The sequence below is a fragment of the Phocoena sinus genome, chromosome 14 (assembly GCF_008692025.1).
Source record: "Phocoena sinus isolate mPhoSin1 chromosome 14, mPhoSin1.pri, whole genome shotgun sequence".
In the NCBI taxonomy this organism is placed as follows: domain Eukaryota; kingdom Metazoa; phylum Chordata; class Mammalia; order Artiodactyla; family Phocoenidae; genus Phocoena; species Phocoena sinus.
This window is the reverse complement of record NC_045776.1, coordinates 61,297,938-61,318,367: the sequence shown is the minus strand read 5'-3', so window position 1 is coordinate 61,318,367 and position 20,430 is coordinate 61,297,938. Positions and strand designations below refer to the sequence as shown.

The window sequence follows — 20,430 nt, the reverse complement described above, 5'->3', positions numbered from 1 at the left end:
TGACTCTCACTTTGTAGATTAGTAAACTGAGGCTTAGCTTAGAGGTTCCCATAGAAGGAAGTTCTCAGCACTTCTGATGCCCGTGTTTCCATCCTCATTCCGCTCTCCAGCCTGGCGAAGGTGCTCTCTGCAGTTATTCCTGTTTTCTTGTAAGAACAGTCACCTGCAACAGACTTGTCCATGGCTGACAAGAGTCCCTGGAGGAAAGTGCAGGTGTACGCTTTGATACAGGCTTTTAATCAGGGTTGGGAAGAAGTGGGTGTGAGCCAGAGAGAATAAAATTTGGAGTTGGGGGAGAAGGGGGCTCATGAGGGAACATGTGCGAGAGCGTGTGTGTGTGTCTGTCTGTCTCACACATGCACACAGATGGGAATGGGATGGGAGGAGGGACGTGTCATGTTAGGTTTAGGTATGAAGTACTATGGAAATGGAAATGTCAAAGATTGAGATAAAATTATTTCCAGACTAGAAAGTCAGTTGACTGATTACAGTATGTTCCCAGCCTGCTGTAACATTATTGCCTCCACATTTAGTGTGTAGTGTGCCCTACCCACCTTCTCCAGGAAATCCTTTCACAGTAGAGGTGTAACTCTATTTATCGTTGTAGAAAAAACTTGATGTATCAGGGAAGTACACTGTTTAAAAAGAACCTTTTGAAAAAAAATCTTGTTTTCAAGCAATAACTCATTTTTCATTTTTATTATATTTAAAATATATCAACACCAGTCATTTTTTAAAGCCCCTTTTGTGTTGGTGAATCATATTCTTCCACTCATTAGTCATGTGACTGGCTTAAGTCAAATAGCCTTTGCTAGATTTCTGTTTACTTCACTTTAAAAAGGGAAGTGGGGGCAAAATAGACATGCTCAGATTCCTTCTAGTCATAAAATGCTCTGCAGAAAGTGCAATTCATGTGACTAAATCTTTGTTCTATTCATTCAAGATTTTCCTCATTTTTGTACCAGTCTTGTTTTGTGTAGGCAAAATATATACAGATAAACATTTAAAATGCATTCCCAGTAAAATTTGCTAGGAAGTTAATGTATACTATTTTATATCATATTTTATCCATTTTTTAAATCCGGTTTTATATTATATTTTAAATTCAAGATGGATTTCATGAAAGCAGTTCAGTGTTGTAGATTTTATAGGAAAGCTCAGTGTTGTCAGTATTGAGCTGTAAACTCAGTACTGACATTGCTACTGTACTGATGTCAGTGAGGACTAAAACTTCTGTATTTTATTTATTTTTAAATTTATTTATTTATTTATTTGACTGCACCAAGTCTTAGTTGCAGCATGCAGGATCTTTACTTGCAGCATGTGGGATCTAGTTCCCTGACCAGGGATCAAACCCGGGCCCCCTGCATTGGGAGCACAGAGTCTCAGTCACTGGACCACCAGGGAAGTCCCAAACTTCTGTATTTTAAAATCTAACGGTAAGCAAATTCCTGGAAAGAAGAAATTCCTAATATAATAATATTAGTCATAAGTGAATGAACAGTAAAAATAATTGAACAGGGCTTCCCTGGTGGCACAGTGGTTGAGAGTCTGCCTGCCAATGCAGGGGACACGGGTTCGTGCTCCGGTCCGGGAGGATCCCACATGCCCCGGAGCGGCTGGGCCCGTGAGCCGTGGCCACTGAGCCTGCGCGTCTGGAGCCTGTGCTCCGCAACGGGAGAGGCCACAACAGTGAGAGGCCCATGTATCACCAAAAAAAAAAAAAAAAAAAAAAATCATAATAATAATAATTGAACATTATGAAACATGTTCATATCATTGCAATAAGAACTCTTAATTAGAAGGCATGTAAAAGGTTTTTAAAGCACGTAATTTTGGTTAGAAGATTATATACTTAAAGTGATGAAAGTTTTCTCTCCCCTTGCAGTTTCTTGTGCCATACATGTAAATAACCCCAGAATGAAGGTAGAATACCCCCAAACATCTTGATCTTTGAGGGATAAGATGTCTAATATCGTTAAGCCATCTTGGATTTCTTCAGAGGCAGGCTATCACAGTGTAGATTGTCATTTCCGATTATCTGATCATAATGATCTTTATCTCTTCTTAAGTGTGAGTGCACCTGTGGTGCTTGATTATTTAGTTGCTTGTTGACATCTTAAACTCCTCTTATAAATGCTATGTTCATTCACCCTCTGAATTATGGTTCTTCATTTGTATCCTTCAGTCCTCAGCTGAAAGGACGTCTGAGGCGTCTCCTAAATGCTCTTATGTAGTGAGCGCACTTGGCCTGTTTCTTTAAAGTCACATTACTCTTGTGTATTTCCTTTCTAGCAGCCATCACAGTCTAGAGTTGTTTTGCTGGTCTCTTTTCCCCCTCATTCATATCTGCCACTAGGATACATTCTCACTGAGGGCAGAGATCTTTTCTGTCCAATTCACTGCTGCAACCGCAGTGTAATAGGGCCTATATAAATCTTGGATCAGCGTTGAATGACTTAGAGAACTGTGGCAGGTGTTGGACATCTGATTTCTGCCACCTCTTTCGAATCGTGGTCCCCTGACACTCCTGACTTGTCTCCAGATCCAGAGCCTCCTTCACGTTCTTACCTGTGCCTTGCTCGTGCAGTGGTCTGCGTCTCTTGCCTGAGTTGTGGCAAAGCCTCCTAATGGAGGATAGACTGTATCCTCCAGCGTTCCGTCCCCGTGTACAGTCTATCCTCCAGTGTTCCATCTATCCTCCAGCTTTCCGTCCCTGTGTAAAGATGTGTTGACTCCTTGATGCTTGTAGGTGGAAAGTTTAGACCCTTTAGCACAGCATAGGGACCGTTTACAGCCGGGCCCCAATCTGACCTCTCTGGGCTCTTCATTCCCTGTTGCTCACCACGCGTTCACGCTTTGCTACCTTCCTCCAGCCCCTGATTGCCGAGGGCCTCTGCACCTGCTGGAAATGTCCTTCTCCTCTCTTCTCTCACATAGAAAATGCCTACTTAAGACCTAACTCAGATGTCCACTGTTCTGAAATGCTTCTGCTGATCGAAGTTAATTTCTTTATTCTCTGTGTTCATTCATAGAGCACTCTGCTCTGGCTTCTGTCACTCATCACAGTGTATTGGAATTACCATTTACGTTCGTCTCCTCATTAGACTGAACATCTTAGGGACAAGGACCATGTTTATATTCCCAACCTTGTCATAGAATTAGGGACTGAGGACAGCATCTCCTGTCATCTTTTTAGGAATGTTCCCCTTGCTGCTTCCTCAGCTTAGGACAACACTAGGGCCCTTCATTAATGAGATTTTTTTCAACCTAGTAAATGTCACATTTTGTTCTATAGTTGAATTTTCCTAAGTGTTTAACACATTAACATTCAAGAAGAAATAGAGCAAAATAGAATCAGCCTTAAGTCCTTTATAGTCCATCCCCTTGTATTCGAGCTGCTGTCCAAAGTGGGAACCTGAGGAGTAGGGGGTGAGATGGAGTGCTACTGGATTTTTATAATTTTTTCAAAGATTTCCACTCTAAGGAAATGTATGTGCTTTGGGAAAAAAGATCCAAAGCCCACAGCTGCAGCTCTGGGCTCAAACAATTTATGTCACTTTCAAATAAACATTTGTAATCCCTGACTATCTCTTATTCATTGCCTTTGTGAGCACTTTAAACTTCGTGATAGTCCTGATAAGCAGGCAGTTACTGTTTGTGTCCCGCCTCATTTTATAGAGAGGAAAGCTGAAGCACAGTTTAACAAACTATAATCAATTAGCTGCCCATAGTGATAGAAAGAATTGGGATTAACACTCCTTTCTAAGGATTTAGAAATAGTGACAAACACCAAAAATGGATCTTGCAGTAGGAGATGAGGATGTACAGGAGGATTCCATAAACCTGAGTGTGGGGGTGGGCAGAGACTGGGGGACTTTCGGGGACCTGTGAGAATGCAGCAGCCATATTTGGCTATTGCAAATCCTGGCGAGTAGAGAAGCACTAGGTCCCAAAGGAATTAGGATCAATTGGCAAAATTTATTCATTCATGCAACAGTTGTGTCATGTGTCTCCTATATGGCAGGTGCTACTACAATGAATAACAGCAAGTATTTCTCTCACGCTTATCCTGTGCAGACACTGCTCTAAGGCTGTGGTGTGCATTAAGTCTGCAGTTCTCCCAACAGCCGTGCATTCAGTGCTCTTACTATTTACATTTCACTGGGGACACAGTGGTGAACAAGATACTCCAGTAAGAGCCACAGCCCAGGAGCAGCCAGTCCAGCAGTGGGATGTGGGCTGTGGCGTGTGAATGGAGGCACCGTGGAGGCACCTGTTTCCTCTTCCGGTACTCAGAGATACAGCTGTTAGAAGGAGCATTACGCCAGTGTCTCCATTTTCTAAGTGTTTGAGGGATTCTCACTTACATGTGACTTTATTTTAAACTTCACCAGTCACATTCTTCTGATTAGTTAAATCTTACCCTAAATTTAATAAAACCCCGTAATGGAAGGATGATTTCTAGGTGCCCAGATTAGAGCCATTCTATCTTTTTAGCTGCTAGTATTTGACCATATATTGAAATTATGGGCTAAGAACGTGAGTGGGAAAGCAGTATGGTTCATTATGAATTTTCAAAAGATTATATGAGTAATTTTACACTATATAATGAGAATGATTGCTGTAATAGTTTATTAAGTGATTTACATATATTATTTCAATTAGTCCTATAAAAGAATCATAATTTTGTGATGAAATCTTTGAGCTCAGTTAATCTTAAACAAGATGGTGCTAAAATATTTTAGTTAAAATGGAATACTATATATGTATATATAAAGTATCTTCTGTTGCCACGGGGGGAAAACAGTGTTTTTGGAATTGATTAGGCTGTTATGGAATTGTCTTTTGTCTGTTGTTTAAAATCAGATGACCACATTTTATAACCTGTAATTGGTTGAAAAAAATCAAATGTAACTATTTCCCACCCAGTATCTCACAGCCAGTATAACCAAGTCCACCTACATCATAGTGCCATTGCCAGGTAACGCTGACTCCTAAGACGTCTGCTGTGACATGACTTGAGACTGTTTTCTGCTTTAATGCACGCACAAAGATAAAGCCACAAGACCTCTATCTCAATTCACATGTTGAAGTATATTTTAATTAGCTTTCTCATACTCCTGGCCTCTCCCTCCCATGTTTGCTCCCTACACCTCCAGTAATAAAACTGCGATGACATTTAAGTTAACTGGAAATTTCTCCCTAGAGCCAAAACGGATTTCCAGTCCTCCAAGGGGTGAACATATTTTTTGAAAGAAAGAATCTACCACCAGCTGTTTGTTTAAGGTTGCCATTGTGTTCATTTTAATTAAATCATTTATTATTTGTAACTTTTTTAGAGTCCTTGTCAAAGTCTATCTTTTTTCTATTTGATTTATTTTGTGAAAGTTAGTAAATGTGCAGAACACTCCTCTCATCAGCAATAGTGAAATTACCCTCTCTGCCCCTAGGTTTCTTTGGGTTTGTCACTACTCGCCCTGTTAAAATGCTTCAGAAGAATCTTTTATATAGAAGATCATGTCAGAACTCAGTTATAGACTTTTCAGGTCCTGTAACTTTTTGAACTTAATTAACTTTATTTTAACAAATAAAAAAACTCACATGATTCAAGCTCCAGGAGTCCAGAAATAGTGCAAGAAGCTGCACTCTTCTCCCTCTGTCTCCTAGCTGCACAGTCTCCCACAGGCAACAAATACTGTTAATTTCTTCTTTGTCCTTACACAGATGATTTATGTATAACTAACAGAAAATATCAATATTTTTTCGTCCTTTTTTATTCTGTTCTGAACCTTCCTTTTTTCATTTAATAATAAATCTTGTAGATCATTTTATATCAGCACATAGTGTTTACATTTCTTGTGTCTCCGTGATGTTCTGTTGTTTGGATAGACTGTAATTGATTTAATCTGTCCTCTATTGACAACTAATAAGTCTCTTCCAATTTTTTGCTCTTTATAAACAATGCTGCAATGGATAGTTTTTAACCTGTTTTTTGTGGGTGTGATTGTATATATAAGACAAATTCCTAAAAGTAGAATTGCTGGGTCAAAGAAATTGTGCATTTATAATTTTCATAAAATTTATGAGATTGTCCTCCATTGAGGTTTACCAATTGATACTCTCCTTGGAAATGTGTAAGAGTGTCTGTTTTTCTACATCTTCATAATGTGTTTTCTAAGTGATAAGTGAAAATTTATATCTCATAGTTTTAGTTTACATTTTCCTTACAATGAATGAGATCAGGTACCTTTTCATATGCTTAAGAACTATTTGTATTTTTCAATTGTGTATCCATATTCTTTGTCCATTTTTCTAATGGAGTATTGGTCTTATTTATTTATTAAGAAAATAGCTTTTTGTGATATAATTTGTAAATAGTGTCTCTGATATTTTAATGATTGTTTTATAATGATCATCACTGCATTTCTGTAGGTGTGAACAGTTAATGAGTATAAAAACCGAAAGGGCAGATAGGTGTCTTTAGGGAGATACTGTGAGTCCAGCTACTTGGGGCAGAGACAGGCATTAAACACTCAGCCAGTGAGAGTGTGTGTGTGTGTCTGTCTACAAAAATATTGGGAGAATGGAGGAACAGTGTTCCTTTCCTGGAACCTAGAAATGCATTTCCTTCATTTTGACGACTTCATCTATACTTTTTCTGATTTCTGCAGTGAACTGTATAAATTCAAATTGAGCTTTATAGAATATCAACTTACAGTTTAGTATCTTAACGTTTTACATTTTTCATTAAGTAAAATGCTCTTTGTCTCGAGAGAAATGTCTTCTCCCTCTTCGACCCCTCTGGGAGAAGGAGCATGTTACATCTTTAAGATAGTGCCATAAAGGTTGATGAAAATATAAATCATATTCTTTAGTAATTATCCATTAGCTCTTTATATGCATGGGAGACTTCCATTTATCACAAGAATTGCTGTAATTGGGGGCTTTTTTGTGCTCTAATTTCCAAAATATTAATTTGGAAGTCCTTTTTCTTTTCTGGTAAAAGTATCTGAATTAGGAAGGACATCATGGCTCTTACTCTGTGAGGCTAATATACATGTTCTGTTTATTATAGGCAATATTTATATTAGTGACTTTGTCACTTGTGAGATATATTTAATGGTGTCTGAAAGTAATTTCTTTAAAAGTATATTAGCATATTTTAACTGAGTTCAAAAAAGGTTTTTTTCAAGGAATTATTGAAACATTCATTTTTACATATTTAAAAGTTTCTAGCTGAAAACATGTACCCATTGTACAGGGGAATACCATTAAATAACAAATAGTTCTAAATGGTTAACAATATGGAGGAAAAGGGTGATCATTAAAATGCTGTTATTAAAATATTATGTTAATACATGAATACATTGTCAGTAAGGGTGGTGGTTGAATCTATGCAAATACATTAACATTACTCTGAGTATTTGATATACTTGTGATTCATGGAGTAGATTTATTTATTTATTTTTAAGATGCTGGGAACTAAAGATGTTGGCAAAGAGCAGTTCTAATTGCTAGCTTGAGAATGATTGTGTCAGAAATGGGGAGAGTTAATTGCCGTGTGGATGCTCTCAGTTAGGACTTTCTCACCCTATTCCAAGCACAGGTTGGCATCTCTTCTTACATTTGTACAAGCAAAAAAAAAACGTATTCAGAAGTTAGAATATAACTGACAGAAGCTTGTCTCTAAAACTATAAAAATCTGTAATTTACTTTCAACTAACTCATTTGTGTTGCTGCTAATGAGAAAACCTGAGATTCTTCGTTGAATATTTGTTCAAGGTTGTTCAATTATAGTTATTTACAGATTCTCAGCTATTTTATACTGATTTATTGATGATTCAGGATCTTTTACTTCATGAAGAGGCTAAAGAGAGGTCTCATTTGTTAAAAGATAAAATGTTTAAAAAAAAAGAATAATGTTTTGTGATAGAGTGGAAGTGTTCACAATCAAATCTTCATAGATATTCATTGGCTTATAGTAACTAATAACTACTAAATAAATGCTAAATAACTAGTATCTACTAATCTGCTTAATATGAACCAGGCCACATGCTATATTTCTTTTGTATTATTTTACATAATGTTAACAAAATCGAAAAGGTATTTATTGGCAGCTGCATTTTACAGGTGAGAAAATCAACCTGAAGACTAGAGCAGTTGTATAACTATCCAGAGTCACACAGCTAGGAAGTATCTGAGCTACAATTAGTGCTACTTGCTGTTCAGAAAAATAAAGAAACATGAAATTCTGAGGCCATTCATTTAAATTATCGTCAGTATTATAGACAGCAGATAGTTTTTCTTAGCTGCAGGGAGTTAGGGATTTTGTCACAGCACAAGTAAAGATAGAGATGTCTGAAGTCTTAACAGTGAGACCATCCTGACTACATTTTGTCAGGGATGTGTCCGAGAACAGTAACAGTTAAGGTTGGGTGGAAAAAGGGCCATATGCTTCTCGTACTCTTCCACCAGACCACCCCTAAGACATAGAAGCGTGAACTCATATTTTTGGACTAAAGGGGACATGTTAAATCATAATTCTTTCCATTGCAAGTGACAGAAATCCACTCAAATTAGCATGGGTGGAAGGGGGAGGAATTTATTGACTCCCTTAATTGGGAATATAAGGGCACAGCTAGCTTTAGGCACAGCTGGATCCAGTATCTCAAACTGGCTTTCTCTCTCCCTCAACATCCCCAGGACAGGCTCTAACTAAAAGAGTTCCCCAGAAGTACTTATAGGCACCCCAGTTTGAGGGGCACAACAGAGACGCTGAGAACCCGTCATGGGGGATTGAAAAGATAAACCAAATGAGGAAGAAGCTGAAGCAGAAAGAACAATTCAGAGACCTACTGTAATCACCTTTTTGGTAGTAGCAGTAGGATTCAAGGAAAAAAGATAAAGATTTCATCTTGCCAGAGACCTCCCATCTTCTACTGTATCTGTACATTTGTCTTGCCTTCTCTTGTTTGGATCCTAAAAGGACCTAGAGACCATCGGAATTTTTGAAAACAACATAGGCTTGTAAAGATGAGTTTCTCCACTGTGTTTTCAGCTCTTTTCATTATCTTTTGGTTTATAGATCATTGGATAAATAATAAAGTGGTTGCTGTGGGATCAGCCTTTTTAGGTGATGGGAGAAATATGACAGAAAGATAAGATTTCTCCATCCCGTCCTTCCGGGGGATTCTGAGTTTAGGGAATAAAATACAGATTTTCCTCTGAATAATTTTCCTTTTGATTGAGCTTCCACTTATTAAAGTTGACATGATAAGAACTATTGAAGAGATTTAAGTGAACGTTCTTGGTTGAAAGTATCTTAATTCACATATTCAACAAATATTTACTAAGTGCAAGGCACTGTTCTAGAGATTTGAGGAGCCCAACAGTGAACAAAATAGACCAAAACTACTTCCCCATGGAAGCTTGGAATCTGTCAGGGAGAGGCAGACAGTGAACATATTAAGTAAATCATATGGACTGTTAGAGGCAGGATGGACTTTGGAGAAAGACGTAGACTAGGGGTTGCTCATGGCAGGGTGTGGGGCTTGGAATTTATATAGGGTGGTCAAGGTGGGCCCCATTGAGAAGGTAACCTTTGAGCAAGAATGAGAAAGGATATATGGGAATTAGCTAAGTGGGCATCTGGGGTAAAGCTTTCTAGGGAGAGGGAGATGGGGACTTAGGTTCAGCTGTCATTGTTTGAGTGTTGCTGCTGATAAATAGATGACGTAGCCTGATAGAGTCTCAGGGTGCCCAGAGGCATTTCACCTCCTAAGTCTCTTTTTCTTTCACCATTTTAATTGTTAAAAAACCTGGAAGTATATGTATAGCTGATTCACTTTGTTATAGATCAGAAACTAACACAACCATTGTAAAGCAATTATACCCCCAATAAAGATGTTAAAAAAAAAAAAACAAACCTGGAAGAATCTTCTAGTCAATAGAGTAGTACTTATTTTTTTATATTTTATGTTATGTTATTTATTTTTTATCTTAGCTTAGTCGTGCCGCACGGCATGAGGGATCTTAAGTTCCCCAACCAGGGATCCAACCCGCGCCCCTCTGTAGAGGAAGCGCGGAGTCTTAACCACTGGACTGCCAGGGAATCCCAAGTAGTATGTACTTTAATTCTTTTGGGAATGGAGCCTGGGTTGCAGCCATTAGAGGAACAAAATAACACCTGTGCTTCTCCTTTTCGGTCTCTTCCCCGCTCAATTCTGATTTTGGTATTATGGCTTAAGTCATCAGAGATTTTATTTTTTTAAGCTAACTAATAATCCCTAGCAAAAAATGAGGAATTTTGAATATCAGAGATAATGTAATACCAGTACCTCTGATATATCTTTTTTTTTTTTTTTTTTTTGTGGTACGCGGGCCTCCTCTCGCTGTTGTGGCCCCTCCCCTTGCGGAGCACAGGCTCCGGACGCGCAGGCCCGGCGGCCATGGCTCATGGGCCCAGCCACTCCGCGGCACGCGTGATCCTCCCAGACCAGGGCACGAACCCGCGCGCCCCGCATCGGCAGGCGGACTCTCAACCACTGCGCCACCAGGGAAGCCCCCTCTGATATATCTTTAAAGTCAGAAAACTGAGAGTCCTGATTTAGTTAATAATGATTATTACTCAGACTTTTTTTTTTCGTTACGTGGGCCTCTCACTGTTGTGGCCTCTCCCGTTGCGGAGCACAGGCTCCGGACACGCAGGCTCAGCGACCATGGCTCACGGGCCCAGCCGCTCTGCGGCATGTGGGATCTTCCCGGACTGGGGCATGAACCCATGTCCCCTGCATCGGCAGGCGGACTCTCAACCACTGCGCCACCAGGGAAGCCCCTATTACTCAGATTTTGATATAATGTCACACCACCTATTAAGTACCTGTTATGTGCAAAGCTCAGGTACAAATCATAAATCCTATTCTTTTCCTTGTGTAATACCAATTCGTAAATGCTCATTTTGGCCAAGTTAAAGTAGAACGTTACCTGTCCGTTTTCTCAGGGTTATTTAAGCGTCTGGATGCTACATTCCCAACACTCTGCTCATCGTGTGCTGTCCCTTCCATATGTCTTACCTCATGTCTGCTTCAGTCCTGCTCCATCACTTACCTTGTCTGAGGCCCTGGGTCACTTCCGTGTGCTTCACTCCTGCTCTGTCACTCACCTTGGGGTACCCAAGACATATTAGTTAGCTTTCGTGAGCCTCAGTTTCTCCTGTAACATGGGTTGTGGTTGGGGTTAAATTGATGGTTGCCTGAAGGCTTAGCACTTAGCGTCTGGGGCAAGGCTGCTTCAGGGGTCCAGGCCAAATAAGATGGTGTTTGGATTAAGGGATTTACAGTGGAGATAAAAAGGAGAGGACTTAAGTAATAAAGAGAGAAAGTTACATCTGTGAGATTAATGATGGATTGAATGTGGGGGTTGATGGAGAAGGAAATGTCAGTATAGTTTAGAAGATATGAATTAATATTGTGACTGAGGTTTAACCACAAGGCTTCAAAGGAAATTAGAATGAACAATCTCAGTCCATCCCTCTGCAGGACTGCATTTATTTTAATTTACTGAAATTGGCTGAAATTTACAGAGGAGTAGATTCTGTGCTATCTGCTTCAGTAACACTTCTGTATATATTTTATCTGAAGGTATCCGTTCGAAATTTTAATTTGAGAAGGTGACTTAATGAAATTTTGTGCTTAAATGTTTTATTTGAATTTTAATTGGTAGAATCTGAAGAAGATTCAAGAAATGGAGAAGAGTAACGAATCTAACACAGACCTGGAGGAGCTGAAAAACGCTGACTGGGTGAGATAGCTGGGTATTCCCTGTGTTCTGTTTAGTGTTGAAGAAGTCGTATCATGTTTTGTAAAATGATCTATCTTAAGGACTATTATGAAATGATATTATACCAATTAGAAAGCCTAACCTTACATTTGAGGAAATAGCTATCCATTTTTTAAAAACTATCTAATTTTATTAGAACCACCCCAATGTCTCTGAGAATTTCAGTGTTTAAGATATTGACCTTTCTAATTACATTAATACCTTAGCATCCTCTTATGTGGAAGTCAAAGTTTAAGCTCTGTTTCAGGATATAGTGAAACTATAGTGTAGTACATTCATTTATCCAATGAATAGTTACTGGATTAGGGCCCTGGGGATGCAGAATGAGTGATACGTTACAATTTTCTGCCCTGGTGAAACAGAAGACAGATTTCTAGAACAGATGATTGCAGTGTATTCATGTGACTCACTGTCTACTGTTTTTCCAACATGGTACTAGATCCATGTAGGAAGGCACATTTTAGGATTCTGACTTTTCATGTTAAGGATACTGGATAAATAATGACATTAAATGACGGAATCGGAAAAGATACAGATTTGGAGGATATGAACAAGTCGCCTTTGACCATGTTAGATTTCAATTGTCATATTCTTTTCTGACAGCTTTATTAAGGTATAATCTACATACAACAAGCTGCACATGTTTAAAAAGTACAGTTTGATAAGTTTGACATATACGCATACACATTCACACCTGTGAAACAAACCATCACCATAAGAAAACAGTGAGCCTGTCCATCACCCCACGTCTCCTCGTATTGCTTTGTAACCCTACTTCCTGCCTCCCTTCTCCCTAGTTTCCAGGCAACCAGTGATCTGCTTTCTGTCACTATAGATTAGGTTGCATTTTGTACACTTTTATGTAAATACAATCACATAGTATATACAGGGGTTTTTTTGGCTTCTTTTATTCAGCATAATTCTTTGGAGATTTCATCCATGTTGTTGCCTGTATCATAGTTTATACTTTTTATTGCTGAGAGGTATTCCATTGTATGTAAGTCCCACAATTTGTTTATCCATTCTTCTGTTGATGGTCATTTGGGTGTTTCCTGTTAGCAATATTCTTAATTTATGGACGATATCTTTCCTGAGATATTTGGAATGATATTAATCAGGAATATTTAAGAGTAAAGTTTAAAAACAAGTAGCCTATATTGTCTTATAAGCTAGTATTGTCACTTTAGAATAATATTGATGATCAGTTTCCTTTGCATAGTGTTGCTCTAGGTGTATATCATCTTGGTTAATAAATTTTTTTTAAATTTATTTTTGGCTGCGTTGGGTCTTCGTTGCTGCACGCAGGCTTTCTCTAGTTGCAGCGAGTGGGGTCTACTCTTCATTGCGGTGCATGGGCCTCTCATTGCAGTGGCTTCTCTTGTTGCGGAGCACGGGCTCTAGGCACACAGGCTTCAGTAGTTGTGACATGCCGGCTTCAGTAGTTGTGATTCACGGGCTCTAGAGTGCAGGCTCAGTAGTTGTGGCACATGGGCTTAGTTGCTCCACGGCATGTGGGATCTTTCTGGACCAGAGCTTGAACCTGTGTCCCCTGCATTGGCAGGCGGATCCTTAACCACTGAGCCACCAGGGAAGCCCGGTTAATAAATTTTTAATTTTGTTTTCCAAGACATTGAAGCCAGGTAAATAACTCCAGGTGCTCAGAAGTTAGCAAATAGCTAGTATAAAGTTGAACCAAAAATTTAATTAACTGTCTTAAGGCAACCTCATCTACAACAGTATGATCACTGACAAGAGACATACTATCTCCAAAGGGAGTTACATTTGCCTAGATCACCAGCTTCTTTTTCATAAGATCATGAAAGTGAACTACCTAGAAAGATTAGAATGAAATGAGGAAGGAATGAGGAATAGTATGAAGGAGAATTAGAATATGTTTAATGGCAGAATCTATACATCTCAGAATCTTTCTAGTGTAATAAGGGGTAAATGATAAAATCTCTGGGAATACATACAGTGACAGTTGTCCATTATTTTATATAACTGGAACTTAGTTTCTGAAAAGTCATTTGTAAAATTTTTGCCAACAGTAATATATAATGAGCTGGCTATATAAAAGAGTCTGTTTGAATTTTTCTGTAAATTATAGCAAAAGATTCTAATGTGAGTAATCATCACTAATTTATCTGTTTTGAGAATTCAAAGTTTCATATGTCAGGTTTTCTTAAAGCCAGAGGAGGTGAAGAGAAGAGACAGTATTTTAAAAATGAGATGGTATTTGAATTGGATCTTCAAGGAATGAGCAAGAGAAGTTGAGACGAGCATTCCCAAAGGAGAGATCTAAATATTTTAGGGATTTATATTAGGATAATTTAATGGCAGAATCTAAGAACTTGTCTTAAATATTAATATTTTAGAAGATGTTCTGATGGCTATACCACAGTATTAAGTACCTCAAATCCTTTTGGGAATAAGAAATGGTATACAGTTTTTAAAAATCACAAATTTTAAAAAATTTTTTAAAAATTTTTTTTAAAAAAAATTTTTTTGAGGACTTTTTGAGAAGTTTAATCAGTTATGTAGGCATTTCTTATGAAATATGTCACTTGATTTTTAATAAATATATTATGTAGCTATTGAGCCACTTATTAATGCTTAACAACCTATAATATTTCAGTTAAATATCATATTGATTTTCTCTTTACTGAAGCCGAGAATATGATAGCTTATAGGCAGAAAAACAAAAAGGTTAAAGTATAATAATATTAACACATTTAATATATTTTAAATTATAATAAATATTTTACATATATTTCATTTTCTTGAAGGGCAGGCAGAGCAACTTGCTATTATTTGTAGATAAGAAAATCGATATTAAATAATTTGTGCAGAGATAGTAATAACATAAAAATTGTCATTTTTGAGCATTTTCTATGTGCAGAACACTGTACATCAGCTCTGATCATCTCAACAAGTTATAAAGTGCCATTTTCTTTTATTGATGAGGAAGCCAGGGTTCAGAAAGAGGAAGCAACTTGCTGGATGTCAAATAGCAGTAGATGGCTGTATCAGTTAGCTGTGGTCACAGTAATGCTGCGTAACTGAACACTACAAAATACCACGGCATAAAGTGGTAGCATTTACTCAGCTCATGAGTCTGCAGATCAGAGTGGTGGCTCTACTCTGTGCATCGTCCTTCTCCTGGATAATCCTGCCAGTGTGCTTCGTGCCAACCCAAGCATGATGTTCTCATGGCAGTAACAGGAGCAGAGTGACAAGCCATTGTGCATTTGTTGTTGAAGCCTTTGGTCATGTCATATCCACTAAAATTCCAGTGGCCAAGGAAGTAATAGAGCCAAACCCAAAGTCTAGTGTGAGAAACACACACCTCTTCAGTGAGCAAAGCCACCTGATAGGTGGAACATGAGGGCCTGAGGAACTGAGGCCATGGATGCAGGTAGCACAGGGGGTGAATTAGGGTTTTTTCCAGGTGTCCCCACAGTTAGAGCTGGTGGATTCTCTGCTGGCATCCTACCTGCTTTTTAGTACCCTAAAATCTAATTTTTAAAATCGTTTCTCTTTGGTTTGCTTGGTTGTTTGTAATCCAAGCTCTTAATATTTTCTTTACGACTATAGCTCTTTAGAGGAAACTGGTAAATTTATTTATGGATTTCTCTCCACCCTTGGCTCTTTCAGGCTCGATTCTGGGTGCAGGTGATGAGGGATTTGCGGAATGGAGTAAAACTCAAGAAGGTCCAAGAGCGGCAGTACAACCCTCTGCCTATTGAATATCAGCTCACCCCTTATGAGATGCTAATGGATGACATTCGATCCAAAAGATACACTTTGCGAAAAGTGATGGTAAGTAATAAAGAAAACTGTTAATGGACTCAAATGGTTGTTTTTTGGTAATCTTATTTGTTGAAAATGTTCTTCTCAATATGGAAAAGTTGGAAAATACAGTAAACTCACAGAAAAGTTACAAATGTGTAATTCCACAACCCATGGCTTTAAATTTCTGTCTACTGTCCTTTTCTTTAAGCCTGAACAACTCCATTTAGGGCAGGGTTACTAGTGATGAACCTCCTTAGTGTTTGTTTGCCTGGGAATGTCTTAATTTCTTCTTCTTCTTTTTCTTTTTTTTTTTTTTTTTTTTTTTTTTTGCATTAAACGGGCCTCTCACTGTTGTGGCCTCTCCCGTTGCGGAGCACAGGCTCCGGACGCGCAGGCTCAGCAGCCATGGCTCACGGGCCTAGCTGCTCCGTGGCATGTGGGATCTTCCCGGACCGGGGCATGAACCCGTGTCCCCTGCATTGGCAGGCAGACTCTCAACCACTGTGCCACCAGGGAAGCCCTCTTCTTCATTTTTGAAGCAGAGTTTTTCTGGGTACAGAATTATTGGTTGACAGTGTTTTTTTCTGTCTTTAAACTTAGCTCACTGCCTTTTGGCCTTTATGGTTTCTAGTGAGAGATCACCTGTTCATCTAATTGAGGATCCCTTGTATGTGATAGTCACTTCTTGCTGCTTTCAATATTTTTCTCTCAATGACTTGACTATAATGTGTTCTGTTGTGGCCCTCTTGGAGTTTATTACTTGGAGTTTATAGAGCTTCTTGGATGAGTAGATTTGTATTGTTATCAAATTTTGGAAGTTTTTAGCCATTAGTTCTTCACATTTTCTTTGTCCTTTCTTGTCTTTCCAGTCCCTCTGGGACTCCTGTTATGTGCATGTTTATACAGTTTGGAGGTTGTGAGTAGTAAGTAAAGAAGAACATGTTACTACTTTGTGGTACCCATTATTGTTTTCCTTTTTTCTGTCTTTCTTTGTCTGGGTAATTCCATGCAGTTCACTTGGATACGTTTATACTGAGCCTCTGTGCAGGGGACTAGGCAGTTGGCAGTTCTAGTGGTGATTGGTTTTGTGTGGGGGAAGTTTTCAAGTTTTAGTCTAACAGGCTAAGATTTTGATTAGTTCCTTGTTATGTATATATGTACCTGATAAAATGAGAGTGGGAATTCAGCTGCTCAAATTTTTTTTTTTTTGGCGGTACGCAGGCCTCTCACTACTGTGGCCGCACAGGCTCAGCAGCCATGGCTCACGGGCCCAGCCGCTCCGTGGCATGTGGGATCTTCCCGGACCGGGGCACGAACCCGTGTCCCCTGCATCGGCAGGTGGACGCTCAACCACTGTGCCACCAGGGAAGCCCCAGCTACTCATATTTCATCATTCAAAAACTGGATATATTTTTAAAAAATTTTTACTTTTATCAATATAATGCCACTTTCTAATTTCTTTAAAAAAAATTTTGTTGTAAAGAGTAAACACAATGGATTTTCACACATAGTCTATCTGTATCTGAAGCGGTGTGCCAAGATGTTCTTAATTTAATCCTCAGGTTTAAACTACATAACTATACCATAGTAATCCACTTTTTTTGGTATATTTGTGATGCTCATGATGGGAATTGAATGGCTTAGCCATATGGGATTATATTTAGAACATTAAGTTATAGAAGTACAAAACATTTCAATGGAATTTTTTCAAAATGTTTTGGTAAAATGCTTTAATTCTAACAGAGAATTTCAGATAACTCACCTTTAAAAGTAAAGATGTAGATTGTCGGCCGCCGTCAGCCGGCTGCCAGCAGTTGAGGAGCGGAAGCCGCTTTCCTGAAGCGGGCTTGGGTGCTCCAGAGCCTGGCCGGCTGCTCCAGAGCCCGGCCGGCTGTTGAACTGCCTCTTCCGGCAGCTGTGGCAACGGCTAGGCGCGGGGCGTGGGCGACCCAAGGACCGCGTAACTGGGCAGGCGCCCCGAACAGGCAACCCCACCGAGGGAGGTGGCCATGGTGGTTGCGCTTGGGCGCCCCGCGCCATGCCCGTGTGGTGCTGTCGCTGCTCCCTGGCCGGTCATTTCAGAAATTGATAAGCAGATCCTAAAAGTCACATGGAATTACAAGGAACCCAGAATAGCCAAGACAATCTTGAAAAAAGAACAAAGTTGGAGGATTCACACTTCCTAATTTTACAACTTACTACAAAGAAACTGTAATCAAGACAGTGTGGTGTTGGCATAAAGATAAACATAGATCAGTGGAATAGAATTGAGAGTCCAGAAATAATTGCCTTCATTTGTTGTCAGTTGATTTCTGTGGGATCCCAAGACAAAAGGGAAATATCAGTCTTTTCAACAAATGATGCCAGGACAGATGGATATTCACAAGCAGAAGAATGAAGTTGGACTGCTACCTTATACTATATATAAAAGTTAACTCAAAATGGATGAAAGACCTAAATTTAAGAACTAGAACTATAAAACTCATAGAAGAAAACAGGTTTGTGATCTTAGATTAGGCAGTGCTTTCTTAGATATGACACCAAAAGTACAGCAACAAAAGAAAAAAATAAATTGGACTTGATCGAAAATTAAAACTTTTGTGATTTAAAAAGACAATATAAAGGAAGTGAAGACAACCCACAAAATGAGAGAAAATATTTACAAATCATATATCCAAAAAGGGACTTGTATCCAGGACATATAAAGAATATTTTAAACTCAACAATAAAAAAGACAACCCAGTTGGAAAGTGGGCAAATAATTTGAATTATTCTCTGAAGAAGATATGGCCAATAAGCACATGAAAAGATGCTTAACATTATTAGTCATTAGGGAAATGCTAATCAAAACTGCAGTGAGATGCTACTTTACACCTACTAGAGTGGCTAAAATAAAAAACACAAGAAGTAACATGCTGGTGAGGATGTGGAGACATTGGAACCCTCATATCACTGATGGAAATGTAAGATGGTGCACACTTGGGGAAATAGTTTGCTAATTCTTCAAGGTGTTAAACATAGAGTTTACGGCCCAGTCATTACATGCACTCCTAAGAGAAATGAAAACATTTGTCCACACAAAAATTTATGTATGAATGTTCATAGCATATTTATAATAGCCAAAAAGTGGAAACCATCCAAATGTTTATCAGCTCATGAGTGGGTAATATACAATGGAATATTATTCAGGCATAAAAAGGAATGAAGTACCAATACATCCTACCACCTGCGTGAACCTTGAAAACATGCTAAGTGGAAGAAGCCAGACACAAAAGGCTACATAATGTATGAGGGGTTCCATTTATTTGAAATTTCCAGAGTAGGCACATCAGTAAGACAGTAGATTAGTGGCTGCCGATGGCTGTGGGGAGGGAAGAATGAGGAATGAGTGCTAATGGGTGCAGCATATACTTTTGGGGTGATAAAATTTCTCTGAAGTTATTGGTAGTGATTGCAAAACCTTGTGACTACTTAGAACCCTGAATTGTACACTTTAAAAGGGTGAATTTTGGACTTCTCTGGCAGTCCAGTGATTAAGACTCCGTGCTTCCACTACAGGGGGTGTGGGTTCAATCCCTGTCAGGAAACTAAGATCCCACATGCCGAGTGGTGCCGCCAAAAAAAAAATAAATAAAGGGATGAATTTTATATGTGAATTATATCTCATTAAAGGTTTTTTTTTTTAAAGCATTACCAAGTTCCCTCTATTTATTTACCTTGGTCTAAAGCCTGATCAGATGATCTGTTGTTTTTCTGATGTTTTTGAGCTCTTGAAAACTTTGTCTTTCTTTGATTAATAGAAGCCTAACAGAGGAGGCATTTTATTTCTAATTGTCTTAACTTCTTTTTTCTTAAGTATAAACCAATTATTTGAGAAGACTAGTCCAGTGTAATGAAAGATCCTTGTAAAATGTATAGTCAGAGAGTTGGTGGTGGTGGGATGAATTGGGAGATTGGGATTGACATATATGATTGGGAGATTGGGATTGACTAAGATATATAAAATAGATAACTAATAAGAACCTGCTGTACAAAAATAAATAAATAAAATTCAAAACAAAAATAAAGATGTAGAAACTTAAACATTTTTTATATAGAAGTTATTTGTTTAAGGCATTGTGGCTCAAAAGTAAGATCAAGTTCTATAACTGGTCTCATTTACTTATGGGCCTACTATTTGTGTTCATCTAGAAATCATTTATTGTTGCAGCTTCAGAGAGCTTGTTTCAGAGTGTGTTCTGTATTTATATTTAAAAAAAAGTAATTTCACTGACCCAGCAGCAGAATGGAATTTGCTGTTACTTTTCCTCCTGCTAGTAAGGACTTTGACTGACTGACTCACATCAATACTGGCCTGCAGCTCCCTCATGAGCACTGACACACATTTTGTAATTGGGATCCAGGATCCAGTTTCTGACTAGTGAGGAAACTGATGTTAACGTGCTTGTTTGGGGAATGGAACTCACAACCTTGGCCTTATTGACTCCATTATCTCACTCAATCCTGCTGTTGTGATGGAAAGAACATTAAAATAAAAGTATACGAAAAATAGCTAGAAAGAGGGCTTCCCTGGTGGCTCAGTGGTTAAGAATCTGCCTGCCAATGCAAGGGACACGGGTTCGAGCCCTGGTCCAGGAAGATCCTACATGCTGCGGAGCAGCTAAGCCTGTGTGCCACAACTACCGAGCCTGTGCGCTAGAGCCCGTGAGCCACAACTACTGAGCCTGCTCTCCACAGCTACTCAGCCCACTCTCCACAACTACTCAGCCTGCGCACCTACAGCCCGTGCTCCACAAC

At 38.8% G+C, this 20,430-nt stretch overlaps 1 protein-coding gene across 3 annotated transcripts in view; it reads left to right on the top strand.

Moving 5' to 3' along the window:
- Positions 1-20,430, top strand: part of SPIRE1 (spire type actin nucleation factor 1) — a 211,605-nt gene that overhangs the window by 152,301 nt on the left and 38,874 nt on the right. For all 3 annotated transcript variants that reach the window (XM_032602954.1, XM_032602953.1, XM_032602955.1), the window contains exons 5-6: positions 11,725-11,802; positions 15,496-15,660. In XM_032602954.1, coding sequence (XP_032458845.1) covers positions 11,725-11,802; positions 15,496-15,660 — 243 coding nt within the window. The remainder of the gene's footprint in view (positions 1-11,724; positions 11,803-15,495; positions 15,661-20,430) is intronic.